General features: G+C 41.2%; 1 protein-coding gene across 9 annotated transcripts in view; it reads right to left on the bottom strand.

Annotated features, from left to right (window-relative positions):
* The window catches only part of MTMR14 (myotubularin related protein 14), a 45,738-nt gene that overhangs the window by 6,046 nt on the left and 13,481 nt on the right, over window positions 1–26,211 (bottom strand). For 2 of the 9 annotated variants that reach the window (XM_007500173.3, XM_001365119.4), the window contains exons 4-17: window positions 25,942–26,017; window positions 25,528–25,588; window positions 23,602–23,724; window positions 22,422–22,495; window positions 18,589–18,659; window positions 17,884–17,958; window positions 14,453–14,519; window positions 13,522–13,607; window positions 13,106–13,182; window positions 12,832–12,868; window positions 10,395–10,465; window positions 7,625–7,683; window positions 7,330–7,468; window positions 6,372–6,551 (exon numbers count right to left, since the gene is read on the bottom strand). In XM_007500173.3, coding sequence (XP_007500235.1) covers window positions 6,372–6,551; window positions 7,330–7,468; window positions 7,625–7,683; window positions 10,395–10,465; window positions 12,832–12,868; window positions 13,106–13,182; window positions 13,522–13,607; window positions 14,453–14,519; window positions 17,884–17,958; window positions 18,589–18,659; window positions 22,422–22,495; window positions 23,602–23,724; window positions 25,528–25,588; window positions 25,942–26,017 — 1,196 coding nt within the window. Of the gene's footprint in view, window positions 1–4,559; window positions 4,592–5,526; window positions 5,628–6,371; window positions 6,552–7,329; window positions 7,469–7,624; window positions 7,684–10,394; window positions 10,466–12,831; window positions 12,869–13,105; window positions 13,183–13,521; window positions 13,608–14,452; window positions 14,520–17,883; window positions 17,959–18,588; window positions 18,660–22,421; window positions 22,496–23,601; window positions 23,725–25,527; window positions 25,589–25,941; window positions 26,018–26,211 lie in introns of those variants that run through there. The other 7 variants (XM_007500170.3, XM_056804593.1, XM_007500171.3 and 4 more) reach the window with 5 other exon arrangements.

Genomic DNA, 26,211 nt, shown 5'->3' with positions numbered 1-26,211 from the left:
CGTGGATAGTCTTAACATTGCCCCTGTGATCATTCTAATCCTGAGAAGCTGGCAATGTAGACCCCACCCAAAACAAAATAACTATGAAATCTGGATGAGAAATACAAAAATGAGAATGTGTGTGTGTGTCCCACCCCCATCTGCTCTTGCCTAGAATACTCTCCTCTTACCCAGTACTAGAAGTGATCCAAACAGGGTTGAGGAAAGACTGTGGAGACTGAAGCTGCTGTGGTTCTGTTAGCTTGATGAAGCAGCTGGACTATGCCAGGCTAGTTTAACTCTTTGAGGAGGCAATAGTGCCTCATTTTAGACACTAGCAATAAAAGTAATGTAAGGAAGTTAAGGATTAAAAGAAAAAGCCACATAGCCTGTGAAGTATTCAATTTGGGCCACTTGGCACAGACATGTCTCTGCCAAGTGAGGAACTAGTGAGCTGTCTAACAAAGACCTGAAGGTAGTTCAAGTGAACTTGTACAAAGCTAGTGAAGAATAAGTAGATCTTCATCCCTATGGCCGGACTGTGACTATCAATTCCCTAAGATTCTCCAAAGTGAGTTGTATTTATCTGGCTACTCATGGAGATTCTCTATGGCATCATAAGAAAAGAAACACACAAGTCTTTGGTTTTAGAAAACTTGGTAGGTGCCAGAGGTATGTATGATAAGAGACTTGGGATGCAATGATGTAGGCCCACTAACTTTAAGACTACTTCAGCACCAATCTGAAGCAAATTGTTTGCCCTATCTATGCTACTAAGTTTCAATATTCTGAAATACAGAGTCAGAATATTGGTTTAATGAGTGCTTTTTGCTACAAACATTCCTCTTTCACCATCACATAAGATTTCCAACAAAGCTAGTTTGTCAGCTTCAGTCAAGAAGAACCAGTTATTTAGAAGCAAAGTCAGATTAGGTAACTCTGGAGGCTGAAATTCTTGGGATCTTTAGCCATTTCTAACTGCCAGTGGAAAAGTCTGAAACTTAGAAAACATCAAAATGAACATATGTAGAATCAGCTTCTTGAAGGATCAACGATTTTGTATTTTGTCCGGTGTCAAAACTACCGTATACTGTTCTTAAACATGTGAGTCAAATTATACTGGATTTTCAAAACACAGGAATGTTCCAAGACAATGCAAATACTACATGAATCAGAGGGACACCAAGGAGGAAGCTGGTGAATTGTCTCTTAAACCTATTGTTCTAGCGACCAGTATAACCTGCCCCATCAACAGCTTATTTTCTGCTCCCCAGGTTAGCAATAGTCATTGGCTATATAGCAGGTAAGATAAAATGGAGAAAGGAGCAGGATCTATAATATCTGTGGGGATAAGACTACATTAAGGCAGGAGCAAGAGGGTGTGTGACCTAGGAGGACAAATTTTGCCGCTTCTTTTTTATAAGAAGAATTTCTAATTTCCAAGAGAGACTGCTAACAAGAGTTCCAAATGAACTTTTAGTCACATCTTTATCATGAATTTGTTTGTTTTGCAGGAGCATGAAGATACCATGCTTCCTATCAGAGGAGAGGCAATCTAAAATGTCAGTTGGATTATGGTACCTAAAACCAATGATGAAAAGGAAATCTCACCCACAAGAGAATGAAAAGAACTGCTCTAGCTACTGGTGAGATGGCTCATGGCTGGAACTTCAGAACTCCAAGTGGAACTATTTAAACAAGGTCACAATGTTCTAATCCAGAATCTTATGAACAACTTTGGGACCAGTCCTGAGCTTTGGGTTCTGGAAACCCTGTTTGTGCCAAAAGGCTTCATATGTTAGTAGGACAACAGGAAAAAAATATGGGGAAAAGAATGGGTGAGAGGGGTGGGAATCTTCCTTGGCTCCTTCTTCTTAGCAGCAGAGCTGAGGGAGGACTCAGTTACCTTAAAGGGTAGTCAGTTGATTAGCCAGAGTAATGGAGAGCCTACACAAGAATGAAGTCCACAAATAACCTTATTTTAACTAAAGCTTAAACTTTTTTTCCTCTTTGCAACTTTTATCAGAACTGGTAACACAGGCAAATACTGTTTTGAGGTTCTTGTCCTTCAAATGTGAACCTTTACCCTTTTGAAGGCATACATCCAGCAAGCTGGTTTTGGAAATTTAGACTATTTTCAATATATATCTTGTTTAGTACTTATTTAGTACTAAGCTGAGCTTAGAATTAGGCAGATATTAGTGACAAGGACTTCAACTCTAATATATTGATCCTGATAAGTTGTTTTTTTTAAACAAACCTAAACATTTCAGAACTGGAAAAAAGTAATCAGATCTAGTCTACTCCTCCTCTTCCCCATTTTACAGAAGAGCAAACAGAAACCTCAAAGATCAATAAACTTAGTGGTAGAGTTAGGACTAGAACTTGGGTCTTATGAAGAGACAGCAGGGGAGATACCTTATAGGTAATGCAATTTAACCTCCCATCCAAAATAAGAATCTCTTGGAACAAGACCTGATCAGGGGCCATTTAGACCCTGCTAAAATGCTTCCAGCAACAATTACGGTATTGAACAGAACAGTGTTTGAACTCTCCCTTACTGATATGCCATAAGGAAGACTAGAAGATGACTTATTTTTTTTAATCGTTCTATTATATTAGTAGGATAATAGGTTTCAAGTGGAAAGAATCTTACCAGTTTTCTAATTTAACCCCAAAGAGGTTGTGACCTGACCAAGGTCACATGGGTATCTTCTCCTTTTGTAGTTGCCCCTCTCTGGGGATAGTTTCAAGTACCAGGCCTAAAGTCAAGAAGGCCTGTGTTCAAATTTGGCCTCTGATACTCAAGTAGCTCCATGGCCCTGGGAAAGTCACTTGTTTGCATCAGTTCCCTCATATGTAAAGTAAGGATAACAATCCCACCTCCCAGGGTTGTGTAGATCTCCAATGAATTGTGGAATGCTTAGATATCTAAGGGTTGACTATTACAATTATTATCCAAGTCACATCACAATCCTAAGAATTTAGTCCATGCCCCATGGTTAAGTGACTCAGGATAATTAGCCTGGGACAAGAAGGCATGCTAAATATCTTCAGGTACTTCCATCTTCATATGGAAAAGATAGACTTGTTATGTTTGAGCAGAACTAGGAACAAGAGGTGGAAGTTGAAAGGAGGCAAAGTTGGGGCCTGACAGGAGACTGCCTGCCATCTTAAGGGACCTCAACTGGGATGTGCTGCCATGGGAGGTGGTGAGAATGCAGCACTAAAGACTGTGGAGCACAGCCGGGAGGACACAAGAATTCTTGCTTTGGTTGGACAAGATGGCTGCTGTGGTCCCTTCCAACTCTTGCAGGTCATAAAACCATAGAATTACAGTTACCCAGGACCAGAGTTACACAGATCTCAAACTAAGGGTAGGGCGTCAAAGATTCCTAGGTAGTTTCTCCAAGATGCTTTAGGAGACAAAATCTCCAGTCTCCAGGCCTTTCATAGCTGGACCACATTTCTGACTATCTATTCCAGCCAAGTGACCAAAATGGTCTAATGTTGGCAGAAAAGAAAAGATGCTCCTGAATAGGCCAGTGGAGATACAAGCTTCTGTCTATAAAAATAAATGAACAAAGGGGCACTGGCACACTCAAAAGCAATTCAAAATCTAGACCCTTAGAACTACTTGTAATCACAGGTCAACAACTTGGAAATGGCAGCTCCATTTCTGGCAGGGGTTTGTGCCAAAGTTGTCTTAGTGCACCTTGTTATGGGAGACACCATGCTGGGCACCATGAAATATGTGGCACAAGACCCCATGTCAGGGCAAGTGCACAGGGATCCCTCCCCTCAAGGGGCAGTGGGCAGTGTGAGAGTCAGCAGCTATGTCCCTTTCCAACCATTAGTGAGTATCCCTGACTATAGAGTCAATTACATCACTGAGGCAGCCTGAATGATGCTGCTACAGTGACTTTGGGTAACACAGGAGAAGAGCAGGGAAATATTCCTTTTTGAGAAGTTAAATGCATGAAAAGCTTTACTAGTTATAAACATGGCTATAGAAAACTAGGGATAGGGAATCTGAGTTTACTAGATATTTATGTAGTGTGAATTTCAAAACTATTCCACCCTAATCAGACCATTTTTTAGAAGACCGGATTTAGCTATTTCCTGATCAATAACAATAGAGATGCTTGGAATAATAGAATCAGGTCTTGGAAACTACATTTCTCCTCCTTTCTTAGTTTAATAAGATTAGGAAGGTCTGCATTGAACTCAAGATTTAATTATCTGAGAAAATGGCCTTCAACAGACGAGCAAAAAAAAGGACAGACCTCCGGGCTGTCCTAAGTCAAGCTTGAGCCACCATTGGCACATGTGAGAAGCAGGAAGTGAGGTAGAGAACAGCCTCTGGAGTTCTTGTGACTTCCTGTGGAGAGGGCTAGAGTTCAGTTCGATCCTGGAGCTCTGAGCGTGGAGGAGCTTCACAGAGAGCTTTCCTTCAGACGGGTCACGTGAGTGATAAGGACTGACCCCTTTCTCTGCCTTGGCTCTCTAGAGCCTTAAACTCCCGCTTTAACTCAAAAACCGCTCTGGCTCAGACTGAGCCAAACTCCTTTCCTTCTCTTCCTCTCTCTCTTCCTCTAATATTTTCTTCCTCCTGTTGTAATTAAATCACCATAAAATTTGGCAAATGACTTGGGTATTTTATTATTTGGGATTTCCCTCGGCGACCACTTAAATTTAGATTTTTTTCAGTCTCAACCATTTCACCCTTTACAGTAGACATGTTATCAAATAATGTCTAAAACAATTATATATTTCTAGTATCACTTTAAAGGATTCTTTACTTTCATGAACTGATTTCACTAAAGCTCCCTCTTTTTTTTTTTAAGGGCATTAGAGCAAAGTGTTTACTGATGAAGAAGAACCTTGCCACTTGACAAAGAATCAAGATTTTACTTTCCCCATTGACATATAATTATAACTTAGATGAACAAAATGTCATTAAACTCAGTCTTTCAGGATCCATTCCCACTGTCAGCTTGGTCAACAGAGTCCCCAAAAGATATCGGCCCCCGGTACATGGCATTCCTATCAAAAATCAAAGCCTGCACACTTTCAATTGCCAAAAGATGCAAGGAAAGTGCTTCCAAATAGCACTATTCCCGATGGGCAAGAGAGCTGTTACCCTAATTCCAACCCCATCTCTGCCCAGCAGAACCCAGGAAAACTTGGGAAATTAGAAGGTGAAGTGGCAATGGGCTACTGTCTTTGAACTTGGCTCTCTTTCCAGTCTAGTCCCAATTCCCTTCTCTCCAACCATTCCAATCCAAAGCCTTTTACAGGAAAGGCTAGACAGTATTAGTTTAATAGACTTATGCAGAACATAAGATGACCAAGATTATCCAGTTCTCTAATCCACATTAGTGTTCTGTGTTAAAAATTAATCTGTAACTAAGTACACAGGATTCCTCTGTAGAGTTCAATCTAGAGGCACTAATCACACTAATTTTCTGAAATCCTAGCTCAGGAGTTATATATTTGCACCTATGCAGGGTCCAAAAGAAAGGCCAGCAAAGGAAATGGACCTACTTTGGCTCAAAGGTCTATTGAAGTCAGGGTAGCAAAGGGCCATAGGAACGCAGGAATTCTGAGTGGCAAGCTGGGATGAGAGACTGTCGAGAGTCACCTTTCTAGGGGAAAGTATGATAGACAAATGCGTTTCAACCTCCAAAAGATTAAATGAAGCTCTAATCATACCATTATTTGCTTGAGAAATTCTAAATTCTTATCCTCATCCCCTACTTCTCCTTTTATATAGCCAGCTAATGAGTTCTTTAACACAGTGTTCCTGTCACTCCTTAGACCACAACTACACTATTCAGCTCTTTGACAGTCTGGACTTGGAGCCACAGAATACCTTCTTTCTACTGGTTATTTTGGATTTCATTCTTACCATCTGGGAAAAAAACCCCTAAAAATCTTTTAGTTCAATTACTTCTTCATTTTACAATTCAGAAAGCAGGGGCCCTGAGAGAAGTAACTGACCAAAAGGAGAGCTAAGACAGAAGTTAGGCTTCTTTACGCCACGAAGCTCAGGCCCTAAGCCATACACCATTATTAGATTTGTCCCCTGAAGGAAGGGCCTGCATGGGTTCCTGCATATATGTTCCCACTCCAATGTCTGAGGCTACCATTTATGAACCTGATGACTCCTTTCTAGTTGTTTATTTGGTTTCCACACCCAATGGGACTTCTTTTGGAGAATAAGCTATACTCTTATCAAAAATCACCTCCACAGCAGAATGAGATAAATAGCCACAGCTAAGAGGGGAAAGGATGCTGCATGATCCTGGTATTTTCTAGTCTCAGGCCCAGAGACAGCACATAAGTTGTTCCACCACTACCAGCTACTCTGATGCTTCCAAATACCTCACCTGGTTTTGGGGACCTCTAGGGGACTGCTTCCCGTTCGGAAAAAGTTGTCAGAATGGTTAGAGGATGAGGAACTGGAAAACTTGGCTTCCATAGTCCCTTGAGAGGAAGGTTGTCTGTCTTCTGACTGCTGGGGACGATTCCAGGGCACAGTCTGGGGAGAAGATGTATGATTCTTCCTCCTGCAGAGCAAGAAGCAGTCACCTGGAGATCTCTTCCAATTCTATCTTGGGTTTTAAAGACTTCAGAATTCATTTCCAAAAACAGAACTTAGGAACAAGTATGAACCTTTAGAATGACTTATGCCTCACAGAATCCCAAATGCACGTGAACTATTGGATTTAGAGGCCAAAAGCAGCCCTGAACATTTGGGAAGGAATATACTATGATATGAGCTGCCTTTCCCCAATAGGCATTTATGCAAATGACTACTGAACTAGGAAAACCAATAAGTGTCTTCCAAGCATTGGAGCATCTCCTCCAAACCCCAGTTAACATTTCCTTCCCTCTTCCCTTTCAGTCCTATTCCATTTGCTCCCTCTTGTTGACTCACCCAAAAACCTGCCCTTTCAAACAACCTCTCTTTTTCATTTCCTAGGAAGGAAAAAAAGGAACCCACTCTTTCAGTACAGATTGCTTTCTCTCTCTTGACTTCGTTTTTTCCTTGGAAGGGCAGTATTGTCTATCCACCCATTCCCAGCAGGTACAACAGACTCACAGGAAGTCACCAGCATCATACAAAGAAACTCCTTAGCCTTTGTGTGGTATGCACTTGACCACAGTGGAGCCCCTCGGCAGATGGCTAGCTTTAGAGGGGGCAGCAAGTCACCCAGAGAACAAAGCTTTGTTTTGTATATTGCCCAGAGGGGACTTCCTTTATTCTCAGTGTTCCAGCCGAGTACCCAGCCGTGCTAGTCATGGCCAATAGCCATGCTCAGGCCAGCTCACTTGGCACCTTACCAAGCTGCTTGTGTCTGTGCTGCTGTGGAGCTTGGGTCCACAGGTTCATAGGGGAAACTCCCAGTTGCTCCCGGGGAACTCTCAGTGACAAGGGAGAAGTCACTACTTAGGCTCGTGGTACTGCCCCGATCACTCCTTTCTGGAAGAAGCCAATGGAGAAAAAAGAAGTCACTCTTGAAAGGAGAATTACAGTCCTACCAGACACCAGGAACCCTACACTACTTCCACCCCCGCTGCTGCTGGGCATGGGAGTCTCAGCCTATAAACACTGGCATGACAGGGGCCCACAACTCACTCAGGATACAAAGGTCATCTACAGTGAAGCCTGTGTCCCTGGCTGGAAGGCTCTTCCTTCTGCAGAGAGAAAAAAAAAGGCATTGATGTGCAGCACAGATGGGAGAATCAGTGAGTGTTAAAGGCCAAAGTCTAGTTGCTCCTTTCCCAGTCAGCTGTTCAGAATACAAAGCCTGAAATTGCCAACTTGTCCAATGAAATGAGAATGGTTGCCTTGATGACAAATGATTACTTGACCATCTGAATCACTACTGGGCTCTTTGGTTCACTATTCTCCCTATCCATGCCATTCTCAGGCATTCAAAATGTCAATCTATACCCTGTGCCAGCTATAGGGCTGCAACCTAGGCTGGAATTAAGACTACCTGAGCTTCAATCTGAACCCCTAAGGTCGCTTAGATATTCCAAATCAGATGTCTCAAAGATCTCAGGCCCATCATTTCTAAAACTTAACTCATTATGTGTGTCCCCCCCCACCCCCCACAACAACCCTTTCTGAATGTTCCTGTTATGAGGCACTTCCATTCTTCCAGGCTTATAAACCTTGACCCCTGAATTCTCTTTCTTCCCATATATCCTATCAGTTGCTAAATCTTGCTGTACTTATGCCTGCTCCAATTCTGCCTCCATCACTTTTCTCTAATGGTCACCACCGTAGTTTAAGCCCTCATCACCTTTCACTTAGATGATTCCAACAACCTCCAAATTGGTCTCCTAGACTTCTAGTGTCTTCCTATTCTAGTACAACCTCCACACAACTTCCAAAATGATTTTCCTTAAGCACTTATCTAATCATATGACTCCCCAATTTAGCCAACTTCAGTGGCTTCCTGTAGCCTCTAATGCAAACTTTTAAGCCCTTCATCACTTAGTCCCAATCAAATTTTTTAAGTCCCATTACATCCAACTCCACTTTCTGTACCCTAGCCAATCTTTCTCTACTCCTCACACATAACAATCATCTCCTGTCTCCATAACTTTGCAGTGACTGGAATATACTTCATTAAACCACCTTAGAAAATACCTCTCTTCAAGATGAGGTTTCACATGAAGTCTCTGCTGATGTCTTCCCCAACTACTAGTGCCTTCCCTCCCAAATTACCTTGTAACTGATTCTTTATATAGTTGTTCTGCATATACCTTAAAGCACTACATAAATGCTAGCTATATACCCATATGCTCATCTCCCCCCAATAAAATGCAAACTCTTTGGAAGCAAAGACCATTTTTATTCTTTGTACTTGTACCCTGAGCAACTCGCACGAAGTAAGCTAGTAATAATGCTTGCTGACTGATACCTTCTAACTCCAAGATGTTTGGATTCCAGGGTCAGATGGAGCATCTAAAAGCAACTCTATTTCTTAGGCAACTGGACTTAGCAAAGGTGACCTAACACACCTTAGGCTACCAAGGTGAGTCCTGTAGCAGTCATCAATTGAAAGGTCAGACTCCTCAGTCAAATGAGAATGTACTGAAAGGTGCTTAATACCCACTAAGCCAACATGATATTTACCATTTACTCTGTCCCAGATTCCCAAGTTGGAAGCTGCTTTCCCCAAGTATGAAGTAGGAATGGTGATATGTACTTAAGGATGATCAGAATTTGATGTGGCCACACAGGCTTTTTAAAAATTAACAAAATAATAATAATGTTAGGGTCCTGTTCTAAGTAACACCATAATTTTTCTCTTTTTTAAACCCTGACCTTCTGTCTTAGAATCAATACTATGTATTGGTTTCAAGGCAGAAGAGTGGTAAAGGCTAGGCCTTTATGGGGGTTAAATGACTTGCCCAAGATCACACAGCTAGGAAGTGTCTGAGCTGAGATCTGAACCCAGAACCTCCCATCTCTGGGCCTGGCTCTCAATCTACTGAGCTACCCAGCTGCCCCCTCTAACTCTTGAAAGAGATGAACATGAAGCCAGCTAGACAACTTTGTCATTCCCTGTGAACTGAAACTTCTACTGGGAGACAGAAGAGGAAATATGATTTCTATAAACCTTCAACCAAGGGTTCTTAATCTGGTTTCTATGAACTCTTAAAAAAACATTCTGACTACTATTTCAACTTAACTAAGTTTCTTTTATAATAGTGGAGGTAACAACCTGTCACATGGGCTTCTTCAGCAGTCTAGGAAAGCCTATGGGCTCTATTTCTGAATAATATTTTTAAACACATAAAATAGGGACAGGTAGATAACAGTAAATAGAGTCCAGGCCTGGATTCTAGAGGACCAGGGTTCAAATCTGGCCTCAGGTACTTCCTAGTCCTGTGACATTAAACAAGTCACTTAACCTGACTGCCTAGCCTTTGCTGCTCTTCTGTCTGATAAGGTAAAGATTATTTTAAAAAGCACATAAAATGACAATACATCAACTACGTTTGAATATAGTCATCACGATATTAAAACAAATTCACAAGAACTGCAAGAGAGTGAACAAGATTTGGCTCATGTACCCTCAAGGTAATAATGCAATGTGAACAAGATACTGAGTCAAAGGATCAACTTTTCCATCTCTTCATTCATATACAACTTCAATACCTAAAATTCCCTTAAGGTATCCCAAGGTATTTTGCCTGAGCTTACTCTAGAGCCCCATCTTCTTATGACAAGAGAACCCAGGGGACCTTTCAGAATCTGTCCCATTTTTCAATCTATTGAATATGTAATAAAGAAGAATTGGGCCAGGCCACTGGGGTCCTTCCCTTTGCCCACAGTGGTGCAAATGCCCAGACCCTTGAGGTGAGAAGAGAGTATAGCAGGCTCTTACCTCTGGGACTTGAGAGCTGAGAACTCCTCAGAGGTGATATGCTTCAAAAAACTGAAGCAGAAGAAGAAAATCTGAAGAACACAAAACCAGGCCATGGAATGAAAACATTAGACTAGAGAGTGGGGGCCTTCCCTTTATTGCTTCCACAACTCCCACCTGCCCCCCCCCCCCCAAGCTAGCTGGACTCAAGGACAGTCCTCTGGGCCTGACACAAAGTGACTTGAGCTAGTCTCTAGATACTTATCTATGGAATTCTCAGCACAGTCAAGAAGAAGGGCCTAGAGGTGGCAAGAGGGGAGACAAAGACAGCTTATTTTCCTTTCGCCATAGATCAAGAGATTGGGTTCGGGTTTCTCAAACTCTACCTGACAACTCCCCAGGTTTCACATTCCCTGCCACTAAAAAGGGCCACATGATTCCTGTGCTGTTGAGAAGGGAAGGATTAGAAGCATTTTTTTATCTCAGGAAAGAAGCCTAACAGAGAGGAACAGCTGGGGAAGGAGATAATGGGGGGATTAATGAAAACAGCAGGAGGACTGCTGACAAGGAGCAGGAGAACAGAGGGGGTTTGTATAGCAATAGAGGGAAGGAGGAAACAATCAGGCTAACCCATTGCTGGTTTTTAGCCCCCTCAGAACACTGGGGAAGGAGAATCAGATCTGGAGTCACAGCATGGTTCCACCAGGGCCCTCCAAATCCCCAAAGCAGAGACCCTGTTGCAGAGACAGATACAGGATATATGTAGGTCACAGTGTCTAAGAAGAATGAATGCCTAGAGCCAGGGTCATATATAAGTTGAGTTAGTTTGATAAACTATCAACATGAATAGTGGGCCTGGTTTTGGGGTTAGGAGGTACAGAAATATCCCGTGATCTCATTATTTGGTATTAATTTCCTATGTAATATCTAGACAATAACTGACTTCTAAATAGTGCCTAAAGTTTTGCCAAGTCCTTTAAACACATTCTAATATAAGCCTCATGACAATCCTGAGAGGAGGGATTAACCCCAACCCTTTCACAAATGAGGAAATTTAGTGGTCACACAGCTAGCATGAGAGGCAATAACTGAAATTCAGCTCTTCCTAACTATGAGTCTAGCAAATAACTCAACCTTGTCTCCTTTTATGTATCTCACTCCCTTATTAAACCCAAAGTGCCGCAAAGGCAGGAACCATATCTAAATTTCTGTGGTTACTGAAAAATGGTCTATCGCTAAAAGTCATGTAGGAAATAGCTATTAAAATGAATTATCAATACGAAGTTCCACATTCTTTCCTTCCATCATTTGAATGGAATAATTCTTCCTGCTCTCTGCTCAGCCTCTTAACTTCCCAGACTTTTCTTAAGAGTTAACTTACACTGGAAAAGTTTAAAGCCTAGCAGATGAGGCCCTTCCCTGAGATACTGTCTGAGGTAGAGGATTCAGAAGTTGGGAGAAATCATCTGGTCTAAAAGGCAAACTGTAGGGAAGCACATTTCATTCTAAGCTCTGGGCAAAGTGAGAACTGATATAACTAGGGATGACTATATTCTTAAAGCATAATGAAGATGGAAAGAAACCGGAGCAGACCATTAAAAAAAAAACCAAACTACCTAATCATTTTAATGAAGTCCCAGACTTTAGCCAGTGGCAGAGGCCTGTGAACTAAGAAGGGTAAGGGCCCCTTACAAGACAGAAGGCAAGGAAATGTTAAGTATGGAAATTGTTGGAAAGGTCACATAAAAGGGAAAATGAGATCAGAAAGCCTCAAAAGAGGGCTTGAGGAGAGAATTAGAAAGACCACAGAAAATCAAAGAAAGGAGAATTGAACAAAGAACAACAAATAGAATGGTCTAGAAAACATGACACATACAGAGGACTAAAAAGAAACAGGGGTCATTAGGGGAAGATGAGGTTGACTAACATTTCAAGAGGAAGAAAAAACACAGTCCACATTACTTGGGAGTAATCAGAGCACAGGCCAGGCAATGCAGATGAGGCTCTATGACCATGGCAAGAAACCTTAATCCTACCACTGTGGTTTGTGTCCAAGGAACATGATTAGAATCTTTATCTAATGTTAAAATGTTAGGAAGCAGGAATAATGAGAAGACAAGTGAATTGGAGGGGAAATATTCTAAGAGACCAAGTATGAGGTAGGAGTAAGAGGAAGCAGGAATTGAGAAATTAAGTAACTGGGTTCAAGAGGGGACATGCTCACATGTACAACCACAGAGTAAGATAAAAAGATCCCTGTAGCAATTAAAGAACAGAGGGAAAGGTCCAGGAATGGTATCCCCTAATACCAAATCCCAGTTCTGTCAGCAAGCCAGAAACCTCTCTACTAAAAGGGGGTTGAAGGAATCAATGGATTCTATTACTCCCTGCCAAGAAGTCACCTAAGGTAAGGCTAAAGTTGCCCCATTCAGTGGATATACAAAAAAGTAACACTCACCTCCTCTCCTTTGCTGAGTCGATCTACCAACATGTGTCTGAAGAAAGAAAGGGAAATTGAGGCCACTTACAAAAGAGCCCAAATTAATAAACCAAGTGGGAACATGAGTCATTCTAGGTAGTGTCCTATGGTCAGGGCTGTGAATGTCTCAGCATTCTTTTCCAAAGGGACAGATGCTTCCTCCGTGCCCAGAGTCAGAGAACCATGACCTCTAAATACAGAGACAACCAGAAGCAGGTCCCCATATCCTCCCATATGCTCATGTGGGACCTACCCAAAAAGAAACCAGTCATAGGCCACAGTCAGATAGAGGATCTCAGCAGGCTTCAGGGTTGCATGGATCAGCCCATCCTGGGAATAGAGTGTAGATATCAGAAAATAGCCTTCCCATGAGGGTATATGCAGCTATGATCTGGATAGCAGATGGTCACCCACTTTCACTAGAACAGAAATCACAAGGACCCAGTGAACCAACTCAGAGGTCTAGAGTTTAGAGATCAATATCCCCAGGAAAAAAAAAGGAACCAGTTCTTTCATAATGTCTTAAATAGGGAGTTACTATCCCACCAAATATCTACCTTCTCTGAGGGGGAAAAAGGGGGAGGGGAGGGTAAGGGCCTAGAAGAAATCAATCATTTGAATTTTCCCAAGGCACTTTTTACTTTATGAGGCTTCCTAAACTATACTTACTGCCCACAAGGAAAGGCGTAGGAGGGAGATGAAGAGAGGTGTCCGATCCCAGCCTGAGATACAGTGCACCAACAACCCGCTGTCATCTGATCAAGAGGCAAGGGGAATTAGGCCCAGAAGAGAACCAAAGAACAGGCAGTTAATTGAAATGGAATCTGTAGTCATCTTGACCAGTAGGTGAGAAATGTCAGTCATCACCAGAACCCCACCCCTTACAGAGGTCTTAAAGATTCCATGACAATTTCTCCAGCAATGTTAATATGACAAAGACTTAATATTCAAACCAATTTTAACCATCTATGGAGTTAATTACATCAAACAGGCAGGAATATTGATCCCAGTAGAGATATGAGGAAATGCAACAGCCTTCTTTTGTTGGGAAGAAAGACTATGGGTATGGAATATTACATCTATTAGACACAGCTGATATACGTTGCTTTAGTTTTGTGACTCACTTGGGGGGGGTCAAGAGGTTGAAGTTAATATATGGAAATGGATGATGTAAAAATAAAGCCATTTAGAAACCAGACATCATATGTCAAAGATTTTTGCTTTACGCTCTTTATGTGCCACTCTCCACAAATCCCCAAATTGTTTTTCCTAACCAAATGGTGAGAGGATGCTGGTTAGGGATGGGAAGAAAATTTAACTCATTACAATGCAAATACTTTCAAACTAGGCACTTCCAGTTACCCTGGCAAATTGATACAGTTATGAGTTAAAAAGAAACTCCGTGTACTGACCACAATTTTCATGAGTACCAAATAACCAGTGGAGAATTCCTACAATTACTAGCTTGCTTACAAAACACCTTGGGAAAGAATTCAGTGGCTTCAGAACATAGGCTATATGTGTGCTTTGCACGGGACAACTGGATGAGTGGGGTGTATGCATGAACCAAAAGGGTGGCACCCTGGAGACTGGCCCTTACCCTCACTGTTGATTATATAAAGCAGCAGTTTCAGGTAGTTCTGTGTTTGTTGCACCAGGTCCCAGCTCTAAAGGGGAATAAGAGATAAGATGTGGTTGGAAAAGGAGTCTGAGAAAGGAGATTCTTACATTTTGTACAAAATAAAATGATTTCATTCATGATCAGATCTACTCATTGCGCTTATTACCATAAATTATGGTTAACAGTCCAACATGTTCTTACCTTAAAAAAAAGGAAGTAATCAATAATCCTAATTCTCCCAAAGCCCTATATCCTTTCCTGGAGCTGCTCAGACAGGAGGAATGGACTATATGCAATATCCTCTTATCTGTCTGACCCCTTTTAACCAGAGAAATAATGAATGTGGAAAAGGATGAGAGACAAGGGCACAGACAACCCCCAAGTTCTTTCAGCAGGCATGGAACTGAGAAGAACCACCATGAGGGAACTTCTTCTGGTCTAGTCCCCCTACCTTAAACTGTGCCTAAAAACCTCAATTCCTCGTGTGTTCTGACCCAGTTTTACTGGTCTCTTCTCCCCACCAGAAGTATGGGCTAACAACTACTTATCAAAGCTAGGCAGCTGCATGGATAAGGAGGTGAATACCAGGAAGGAGAGCCTCCCAAGGGAAGCAAGAATGAATTCACCACCTGTAATTGGAATGGCTTTCCCAGGAATTTAAAGCAGGTTTATCTGCCTGACCCTCCCTGGCCCCCAGAGAGGTCTGACCCACTTTTGTCAGCTCCAGAGACAGACACTGCAGCTCTGAGCTAATAAAGTCATTACCCGCAGTAACACACAGGGGTCTCACAACTGCTCCAGCTCAACATGCCAGACACTTCCCTGTGAACAGCTCTCTGAGTTGCAATTATGCAGAGAATTGGGGAGGGGAAGAAGGTATAAATCATCAGTGCTGAAGGTAGGTCAAGAAAGATGGGAGATCCGTGAGAAGCTAAAGCACAGCGCTGAAAAAAAGACTGAGAACCTGAGGCTTCTAACATCACAGAGAACATGTGAAGTCAAAGTACAATTACAGGGCAGGAGGAAAACAGTGTGTTTTGTAGTGACAGCTCAGCATGTCAATGAAGTGTGTAGGAGACAGGCTAGGAGTCAAAACCAAGAAAGGGCCACAGTGGGAAAGTGCACCTTACAGATGGAGGCACTTTCATGGATCACAGACTTAATGGTAGATGGATCGATTGAGAGAATATTTGCAAAGCTTTGCTGTGCTTATTTAGCACATAGGTGATACCTAAATACTATTATCATATTATTCCCAGAGTAATATATAACAAGGTGACTTAAAACCAGATTATTTCTGACATGGGTAAAACTGCTGGGGCAGGGAGAAGAGATCTGACAATAAAGTCACCAAAAGGACAATCTAGCCAGAATATACTTTACTAGATGATCTGGATATCCATGCTATGGAAAACCCAGGAGAGACTGAGGGAAAGAGGGTGGTGGTGGTGGTGGGGGGAATGAACAGCTCTAGAAGCATCTTCACATGACTCTGCAGGGGGGAAAAAACACTCCCACTCCCACAGGAGACTACTGCTTCTTCTCTGCAGTTGGGCTGCTCAAGGTCACCAGGCAGTTGGAGAATAAAACAACTGGTTGATGTCACTATTCAATCTGATAGCCAGAAAAGGATGTAATTTTAAGGAAAAATTACCTCCCCCTAAAAAGGTCCCCCCATTCATGAGGGTGCTGATCACAACAGGGAATAGTCTATCAACTGAAGGGAAAAATATCTAGAAGAAAGAATTTACTTGTCGCTAGAATTAGTTCTTCTGCCCAGGGACCCTTGGAAGAAAAGTGAGCCCATATGGTGTGGGTGAGTCAGTCCTGTAGATCAGGCAGACTTCTGTAGGCACAAGGTTAACTTTTTTGGGGTCATAAGAAAGCTCAAGATCATCCAGTTTAATCCTTATTTTACAGATGAAGCAGAAACCTGGAGACATTAAGTGACTTTCCCAAGGTCACACTGATAACATTTAGTATAGAATATTATGGCTGACAAAAAAAAGCACTTTATGTCCTCATTTAATCCTAGGAAAAACTGTGAGAGAGGTGCTATTATCCTTAGATGACTGTCAGGAAACTGAGGCTGAATGACTTGACTAGGGGAGCTACTGAATTTGTTCTATTAGAATTTGAGTCATGATGAAGATGGCCTTCCCTACCCACTTATCAATGCCAAAACACCACACATTTAAGTGCCTATGTTCCGGATACTGTGCTAAGTGCTGGGGCTACAAAGAAAAGTCCGAAACAGACCCTGCTCACAAGGTGCTCACATATAACAGGAGCATACAACATGCAGACAACTAAGTACAAACAAGAGACATATGGGACAAATTGAAGATCCTCTTAGAGGAAAGGCACTACCATGTTAAGACATTAATTTTTTTAGAATTAAATACAAGTCTTCCTTGGTACATAGACCATTACATCTGGAGAAAAGAATTTGGGATAGAATCCAAAAAGATTTGGTAAGGTCATTCTTGACTCCAGGGCTTTGTCCACAGACAACCCCAAACTTTGGGCCTTAACTCTTCCAGTAGTTCTACCAATCCCTACTTTTCCATATGGAAACCACTGCTGCCCTTTAAACCTAGAAGGAAGCAAAGCCACTGGACAGTAATGCTGTAGGCATACTTGCCTTTGTCCTTCTCCAAAATGTAAGAGAAGAAACACGATCACTAAGTACTCCTTCCTGCTTCATCAGAATATAGTAGAGAGAAGACAGAAGGAAGTCGCTCTCTCTAAATTTTTGAGGGCATTTGTCTTAGGTCAATGACTTGAGGCAGTGCCCCACATTTCTCTCTCAAACACTCCACTTGAATTGATGGCTTCCCAGTTCTTTGAATAATGGTTAGAGGATGTACTGTATTTTCAAGGTCTCATTAAATTTCCACTTCACACAAGGTGGATTAAGACACAGCATTATTCAACATTAGTTAATGGTGAACAAGTTTGGGATTAGTAAAATGTGAAAGACAGAAAGGAGTCTATTCCAGGGATGATGTATAGCCAATGGCATGTGGAGATGAGGTAGCAGCTACTCTTTCAGACTGGCTGACCCATAGCCTGGGTCATGGAAGAACATGGAATTAGCCTGAAGCAAAACTGTGGAAGGGCTTTAGACCAGCAACTTTGTTTTATCCTAGAGGCATCACGCCACCAATGATAAGCCTTGAATAGAGGCTTAGGAAGGCCAGCTCTAGTCATTCATCCAACACCCAGGTCATAAATGCTAGACATATCAAGGCTAAGAACATGTTAGGCACATACCCATTTTGTATAATCTGCATCTCCTCTTTCCTCCCCTGAGGCTTGAAAAGAGGAACCAACTTGTTCATTCAGATAACAGAAATGTTCATGAGTTACTTCATCCATTTCCTGTATCCCACAAATCCTTCCCTTACCTGGTACTCACTCCAGTCAATGTTCAAAGATTGAGTCAGAGTGATAGGGATACTTAATGGTGCATCAACATAATCCTGAGAACAGAGAGACACTTGGTGAGAAGCACAGAAACAGAGTGGTTGTTTACAGGAACCATCTTCAGTTGGTATGAGAACAAACCCTAATATTCTCTTATCCCAGTATTCTAGAGTATGGATACTTTTAAGTGACAGCTTAAAAAAAAAAAGTAGAATTGGTTAGTCACATTATGGAACCATTTTCAGGCTGTCATGGGACTTGCTACAGGCAAAAATCTGCTTGGACTAAGCCTTCAACCATCTTACAACGTAACCACCAAAACCTGTTTCTCAATGAATGGGGAAGAAACCAAATCCTATTCCTAAATGTCAAGCTAACTGTTGAGGATAATTCCCTTTCTGTTTCTGTTATTGAAATGTGCCTATCAGCTTGAGAAAGGGCAATGGCGTTAAAATATTCTTTAACAGGATGAGGGGTGGGGGATCAAGGATGAGAAAGTAGAAAACAGAAGATAGAATGACTTCGAGAAAGAAATAGAAAAGAGCACAGTGAGAAAAGGAGATTGGGGGGGGGGGAGGGAGAAGGGCATGATTTTTCCTTCTAAATGTATTCCCTTGGCTGTTCTTGGCCTCCACCAAACCCTCCTCCACATAAATCCCAAATTAGTTACAAATTATTTCCTGTACCTGTTTCCAGTTAAAAACAAGCCCTTCAGCTGTATAATCTCGATCCTTGTACTCCTTGAAAAACTCACAGCCTGAAAGAGGAAAAGAGAATCAGAAGGATGCCCTTTGGGGACCTACATTCTTCTAGGATTGATTTGAATTACAAGTCAAGATTCTTAGAAGCCCTGGAGGATCCAAGTAAAGCTAATCTCAACCTCCAATCTCATGTCTCCTAATTCTAGATCAGTTTACAACCAGTCATCAGAGTCAGTACTTCTATTGCCAGAACCATAACTTTAAGAACAATGACTATCCTTCCTTTTTCTCTTTAGTCTCTGTGCAGGATACCAATCCCAACAGGTAAATTCTAGCAAAGGGAACAAAGGTACCAATCAATGAAAGGACTGCTACTGAATACCTCATGAAATGTCTAGTTGGGGCAGCTAGTGGCTTAATGAACAGAGAGCCAGGTCTGGAATCAGCAGGACCTGGGTTCAAATCTGACCACATACTTCCTAGCTGTGTGACTTTGGACGAGACACTTAACCCCACTACCTATGAACTGATACTCAGTATTGATTCTAAGATAGAGTTTAAATTTTTAGTGTTTTGGGAGTAACAGCACATAGTAGGTATCCTGCAGAATAGCCCTCAGGCTTCTGGTGTTCTGCACAGCTGGTTGTTCATATGCCCAAGGATTACATGCTAGACTATTGGAACAAAATTAGAAACCACCGGTCCTACTACAATCACAAGTCTTTACTCTGTGGTTGATATGAAAGGGGTGCTTGATATTTGCTGTGCCTTCTTTCACGGAAATGTTACTAGCACCCAGTGCTAGAGGGAATGCTTTGAACTAGATATTTGTTGTTTACTTCCAGAGCCTTGAATACCTTAAAAAAAAAAAACCCAAACCCTTTTCTCTTGTCTTAGAGTCAATAACTAAGTATCAGTCCCAAACAAAATGAGGATGTTTTGGAGTTAAGTGACTTGCCCAGAATCAGTTAGGAAGGGTTTAAATCCAAATTTGAAACCAGGATCTCCCTTCTCCAGTTCTAGCATTCTTCCCACAGAGCCAGCTAGATGCCCCAATCATCAAATAATCTTAGTAATAGTAGATATTAAATGTCTCAGTCAGAAAATGCATACATTATCTCATTTGGCTCTCAAATACCCTGTGAAGGTAGTGATTGTTGTCTAGTTGTATCCAACTATACTGTCCATGGGGTTTGTCATGGGGCAAAGATACTTAAGATGCCATTTTCTTCTCTAATGATTAAGGCAAACAGATGTTAAGTGATTTGCCCAGGGTCACACAGCAAGAAAGTGTATGAATCCAGGTTTGAACTTTAGTCTCCTCAACTCCAGGTTTATAGCTCTATCCAATAAGCCACATAACTACTTAGTAAAAGGCATCATTTCCATTTTACAGATGAAGAACCGAAGGTGCATAGAAGTGACTTGTTCAATATCATATAGCTGGAACTTTAACTCAGGTCTCTGATCCCAAATCTAGCACCTTCCTCCTTCCACTATACCAAAGTCCTCAGAAGGCTGCCATGCCCTGAACACTGAATAAGTTCATATTCAGGACTCCTATGGGGAAGATCAAAGGTCCCTTCTGAGAAGGGAACTTGAAGATGAACCTGGAAAATACCTTCATCAGAACACAGATGGAAATAATTTACTGTTCAGTTCTGGTTACACACCAACTTCCCCACTTTAATCCCCAGTGCCTTGCTTCTGATTGCTTTTGGTTGAGATGTCAGAAAGTAATCTTCAGCTACACTTCAGGCTATTCTTGGGGACCTCACTGGGAAATCAGAATGAGACACTAAGCCCAAATTTAGAGATGTCAATTACCTTAGGAGCTCTTGTGAAATATATTGTTTTTCCAAAATCTAGAAGCTCAAATCATCACAAAAAGGAGGACCTAGGCTCAGCACAGATCAGAGCCTCACTTCTAAAATAGCTCTTGAAGAGATCAATAGAAATTACATTTAGGACCCAGGGCAATGCACAATGTTTATTTCCACAAAGTCCTTCAAAGTTAACAAGTAAAAAGACAAGTAATCCAGGTGAGAGGTATGAAATCACAATCTGCTTAAAGGAAAAATAAAACTTCCTGATGATTCTACTTCTATGTCCCCCTAAATAAGTGGGAGTGCTCTGACACTTACTTTAAGGGGGATTTAGACTAGACCCTAAATTCAATAGCTCTAAATTGATGTTGTAGTTTTAATCTAGAACACAGAAAGCAGTTCACTATCTCAGACCTCTTTGAACAGTGGTAGCTACCCCACCCCCTTTCTAAAGTGAGGAATATAAATTCAGGCATTCAGTTGATTTGGAGCTACCTATGTGGATCAGCTTCCATCTTTGGAAAGGGCACACCTATTAGGACTGATCAGCATTCTGAACCTATCTCTACCTCATCCTTCTAGCAAGAGGAATCTAGGCCTGACCAGAGACAAAGGAGAAGGGAAAAGACCAAGAACTATGGCTCTCAATTAAGAAAGTAATTTTTTTTGAAATTTCTCCAGGAGGAGATTTCCATGTAAGTACATATAGATTATGTACCCTGCTGTAATGTAGACAACCTGGGTAAAATAGTGAGGGTTAGTCATCTTTGAGGTAGTGTTTGAGAATAATGGCACAGAAGGGGTTAAGTTATTCCTTCTCCACCATTTTGGCTTAGGGATCTAACAAATTCCTTCCTTAATAGGTTCATTATTGTAACTCAAGCCAGTCCTGATTGCTAAACACATCCCCCTCACTAGGGGTCATCCTTTATATTAAACAGGGTAGTGTGGCGTAGATTTGCTCACTAGTAGTAGTGTAGTAGTATAGATTTGCTCACTCGTAGTGTAGACTTGCTCACTAGATTTGTAACTGGAGAAGACCCAGGACTACCACTTACATGTATAACCTTGGGCATGTTATTTAACTTCCCTAGGTTTCAGTTTTCATAAAATGAGAGGTATTGAAATTGTATGATAGAGTCTAGGTCGGCTCAACTACTAACACTGGCCAGGAAGAAAACATGTATGTATATAGGAATCTGGAATAAGATACAATAAGGGTATAATCAGCTGAGAGATTCAGTCATGTACTGATGAACTCTTCCCACTATTCCCTCATCTCCTCCTTCAAACATTTATTTAGAAGGCAGTGTTATAACATGGAACATTATTAGTTCCTCAATTCCGGAGTTATGACCTAGGCATCGAACAGCATCATTTGTCTACCACCAATGTTATTTTACAACATAGTATAAATTGTTACTGAGGACTGATTTATTATTTACTTGTTCTCTCCAAAACTAGAAGTCCCCAAGTGATCACATTCGATAATGTCTGATCTTACTTCCCTTACCATGCTATTTGGATTTCACTTTCCAGAGCCAACCTATGCCTCTGACTATGCCAGAGCTGCTCTTATGCAAATCACCTTAGACAGCCCAAATTAAAGGAGGATATCACAAAATATCTCCTTCAAAGGTGGTTATAGCCAAGAGAAGATAACTGGTTGAATATATTCTGTTCCCTTTCTGGTTCCTCCTTTCCATCATTCTCAGCTTAGCAAGACATACATAATCAAAAGCTTCAGTATATCATTTGGTTATTGTTAGCCACCACACTCTATAGTTCCCCAAGAACCCTGATACACTGAAGTGTTCACCAATAAGTCATCTCTAACCAGAAATGCCCAACACTATCACACCCACAAAGGGCCAGCTACCATTCAGAAAGAGGAGTCTGAGTTTCATTCACGCCCAGTATCAAATGCCTAGTCATTAACCTCCCAGAATTCAACATTCATGTGGTCTCAAAGGATATGGGATGGATATATACCTGGATATGGGATGGAGAGAAGTGTAAAGTCGGCATATCGCTGCGCCTTGTCCACTTTCTCAGAAGAAGTGACACTAAGACAGGAAGACAATGTGAATCAGATTCAATTTCTGATTTGTTCCTTCTTATCTTCACAGACCAAAAGAGACAAAAGTGATTTCTTTTTAATACCATAGCAATGGGTGAGAGTGTAAAGGGAAGTGAGAGTACAGCTCCATTTGAATCTTAGGGCTCAGAGCAGTTCCCACATATCTGGAGTCACATGTGTGATATCAGATCTGCCTCCTTCTCCAACCCATGACATTATATACAAACATGATCAAAGATAAACATAAAATATTAAAAGGAGAAAAATAGGATTCAGTAATCTGTTTAATAAAGACTACAGGGACAGTGAGGTGGTTCAGTGGATAGAAAGTCAGGCCTAGAGATAGGAGACCCTGAATTAAAATCAGACCTCACACTTAACCCCAATTGCCTAGCCATTAACAGTCTTCTGCCTTAAGTTTGATACTCAGTATTTTTTTTTAAAGGCAATGAGGGTTAAAGTGACTTGCCCAGGATCACACAACCAGGAAGTGTCTGAGGCCAGATTTGAACCCAGGACCTCCCATCTCTAGGCCTGGCTCTCAGTCCATTGAGCCATCCAGCTGCCCCCTCAGTATTAATTCTACATAGGTAGGGTTATTACAAAAAACAAAACAAAACAACATAAAAGAAAAGGTTGACTGTAAGGCTGTACCAGATTATCAAATTACTTGTTGCTATTTGGCACACTGGCCTTTGGTATGCATCACTTCTGAACCATTTTTTTTAAACCCTTACCTTCCATTTTGGAATCAATACTGTGTATTGGTTCCAAGGCAGAAGAATGGTAAGGGCTAGGCAATGGGGGTCAAGTGACTTGCCCAGGGTCACACAGCTGGGAAGTGTCTGAGGCTAGATTTAAACCTAGGACCTCCCATCTCTAGGCCTGGCTCTCAATCCACTGAACCACCCAGCTGCCCCCTCATAGTTCTTAAGTTTTATAAAAGGTAGGAAATTTTATTCGAGATGAATTTAGTTTTAAGATTGAGGGGATAGGTGACAGTCTTAAATTGCCTTTTTCAGTACTATAATATCATTCCTGTAGTCATTCCTCACATATCTGTTTTCGTGTGGGCTTATACACCATACTCACTTTAGGCCAAACTTAACCTTCTTGTTCTCTACCATCAGGTCACAGATGTATCTGACTGATAAATATCGAAGCAATTTGATGTCATGTCCTCTAACCTTATCAAAAAGTTGATTGTCAGCACTTCTGAAACAAAGAATACCAGGATGGCAAGTTTCACATAGAAAGAGGGGAATTTCTATTTATCCAAAGACTGAAGGCCAAGTAACCAACTGATTCTATGGAGTACTAAGATGAAGGATGACTTTTGAAAAAGATGCATTTCAAAGAATGGCAATTGCGGAGCATGGAAATAGGAAGCAAACTATTTCTGACAAGTCTAAGATAGTCTTAACGAGCTGACATGAGCCAAGCTGGGGGAATGAGACTTTCATTTATATGAGATTATCTTCTACTTTTGTTTAGGGCCCTTAAGTCAGTTTTCAATCTATATAATTTAAAAACCAAATGAAATGCCTAACAGGAGACAGATTAAGAGCTACCTTATCAATTGTTTGTGAAAATAGCAGATCCATTCATCTAGCCTAATACTTCTGTACAACAAGACAAAGATAACATTTGTCTGTTCCTTAGGCTGTCTAAAACTTCAAAGCAGTTTATGCTCCCTATCATCCCTTTGATTCACCACAAAGCTAGGCAAGGCTGGAAAAATGAAACAGCCATTACTAAATTCTCTTTTCATAACATCTATCGTTTCCATTTTCTTCCCCCTCCCATCCAAATATTGGTCAGGAAGAGTGTGGTTATTAACATCTGGATCAGGCTTAGATCTGATGAACTGAGAGATCTACCACTCAAGCAAAAGCAAGGCTCCTTGGCTCATGGGTAGGCCAGAAGGTACATGTGAAAGCATCTGAGGACTTAATAGGAAAGTGCACTTATTGTTAGAAAGGCTCTGAGAAAAAGACAATATAAGATACAGGAAACACTGAACCATAAGACAGAAGACAGGTCCTAATCTCCAAAACCCTACTTCCTAGACCTAAACAATTCACTTTACCCTAACTTCCCCATTTCATAAAATGAGAGTTGGACTAGATTATATCTTTATTTTCTTTCAGCTCCAAGAGCCTATGATCTTAGTTCATTTGAGCTCTCCATTTCTTCATTTTGCAGATGAAAAAAATGAGGCCCAGAGGAGTAACTTGCCTACAGTCACAGAATATAAGAAGCAACAAAGGAAGTTACAATTTCTTCATCTATTCCAGAGGATAACTCAAGTTAGTATGCTCACACAATACCTTATTTTACTACTAGAACTATACTGTCCTTTCTAGATGAGGGTTGCTTCCCCTTCATGCCATCCCCAACTCCCTTCCCTTAAAAGGACTATGTCATGTGATAGCCTTTCAAATAGCCATTAAAATTCTGCCTAGAAAAAGCTAGGTTTTATTTCACATTTAGAAAATCAACTAGTCAGTTTCTTCTCCTCCCTTCTCTTTCCCTTCCCTCATATCCCTAAGTAGAGCAAAGAAATAAAATGAAAGACAGCTTTCTATACTATTTTATCAGATATGATTTCTCCCAATCAAAAGAACTATAAAAGCCCATGTTCAAGAGTAAAAGAATTTGTGGGTGAGAAACAGTAAATCCAACTTTTAAGAAGTGTCACTTATTCTAGGTGAGCAGCTATAGGGAGGAAATGAAGAAAACATTCACTTTAATTTTGCATTCTTACTTGGAAAGGGTCTTCTGATTCTGAACTCTAAAACATACTGTTTATACTTTTGATTTGCCATAGTCTAACAAATTCTAGTCCTACTAAACTACAAGGACTTCAAGTGTAGGAACCATGCCTCAATCTAGTGTACTCCCTGTACCATTTCCCTTTGTTCAGTCAATACCTTGCATATGGGCACTCAAGCCTTGCAAAATAGAGAGTGAATTAATCTCTCCCTCAACTCTTCCCAACTTCAACTCAATACTGACCGAAGTGTACAGTCATCTTCTGCAATGTCCTCTGAATCTGCCCAAGCATCATCTGAACCCCCTGTCAGAGAAAGAATATTCTGTATTAGTCAGGATTCTATTACTGAAAGACATGGAAGTTCTGCCACCGTTCTCTTATCAGTGGCATAGACTACACAGAAATTGTAGCTCCATATTAAGAAAACATTTTTACTCTAACACTTTCCAGGGCAATTGCTCCTTAAGTTCAAGATAATTCTTATGATATCTGCTACATGCCCATTGTCAAATGACTTCATTCCTGGTGAGGATGTCTGATTCTCTCCCTCCCTCTTCTTTCCCATCCCACTATCATGGAGAAGGAGAGGCAAGCTAAATGGAAATTTTTAGAACCTACATCATTCTCATTCAGAGAGATTTTTGTTGAGCACTCACCTGAGAAGATATAGTTGAACCCAGTGCGTCCATACAACTCTCCCCATCCTGCTAGGGTTGCTGATCTGCAAATATGCTGGAAGTAATAAACGTTTTCAGAATTAGAGGTTCATCCTAAAAGTAAACGGTTATGGTAATTGGGAAAGGCATGCTAGACTTAGATTTCCCAAATCCAAAGTCAATCAAGAACTTTCAAAAATTGATCAACAAGGCTGCATATATAATTCAGCATGGACTGAAGCCTTCAAACACTACCGAGAATCAAAACAT

Source organism: Monodelphis domestica, chromosome 7 (assembly GCF_027887165.1).
Source record: "Monodelphis domestica isolate mMonDom1 chromosome 7, mMonDom1.pri, whole genome shotgun sequence".
Taxonomy (NCBI): domain Eukaryota; kingdom Metazoa; phylum Chordata; class Mammalia; order Didelphimorphia; family Didelphidae; genus Monodelphis; species Monodelphis domestica.
The sequence above is the reverse complement of the archived record's forward strand: the minus strand, read 5'-3'. Positions and strand labels throughout refer to the sequence as shown.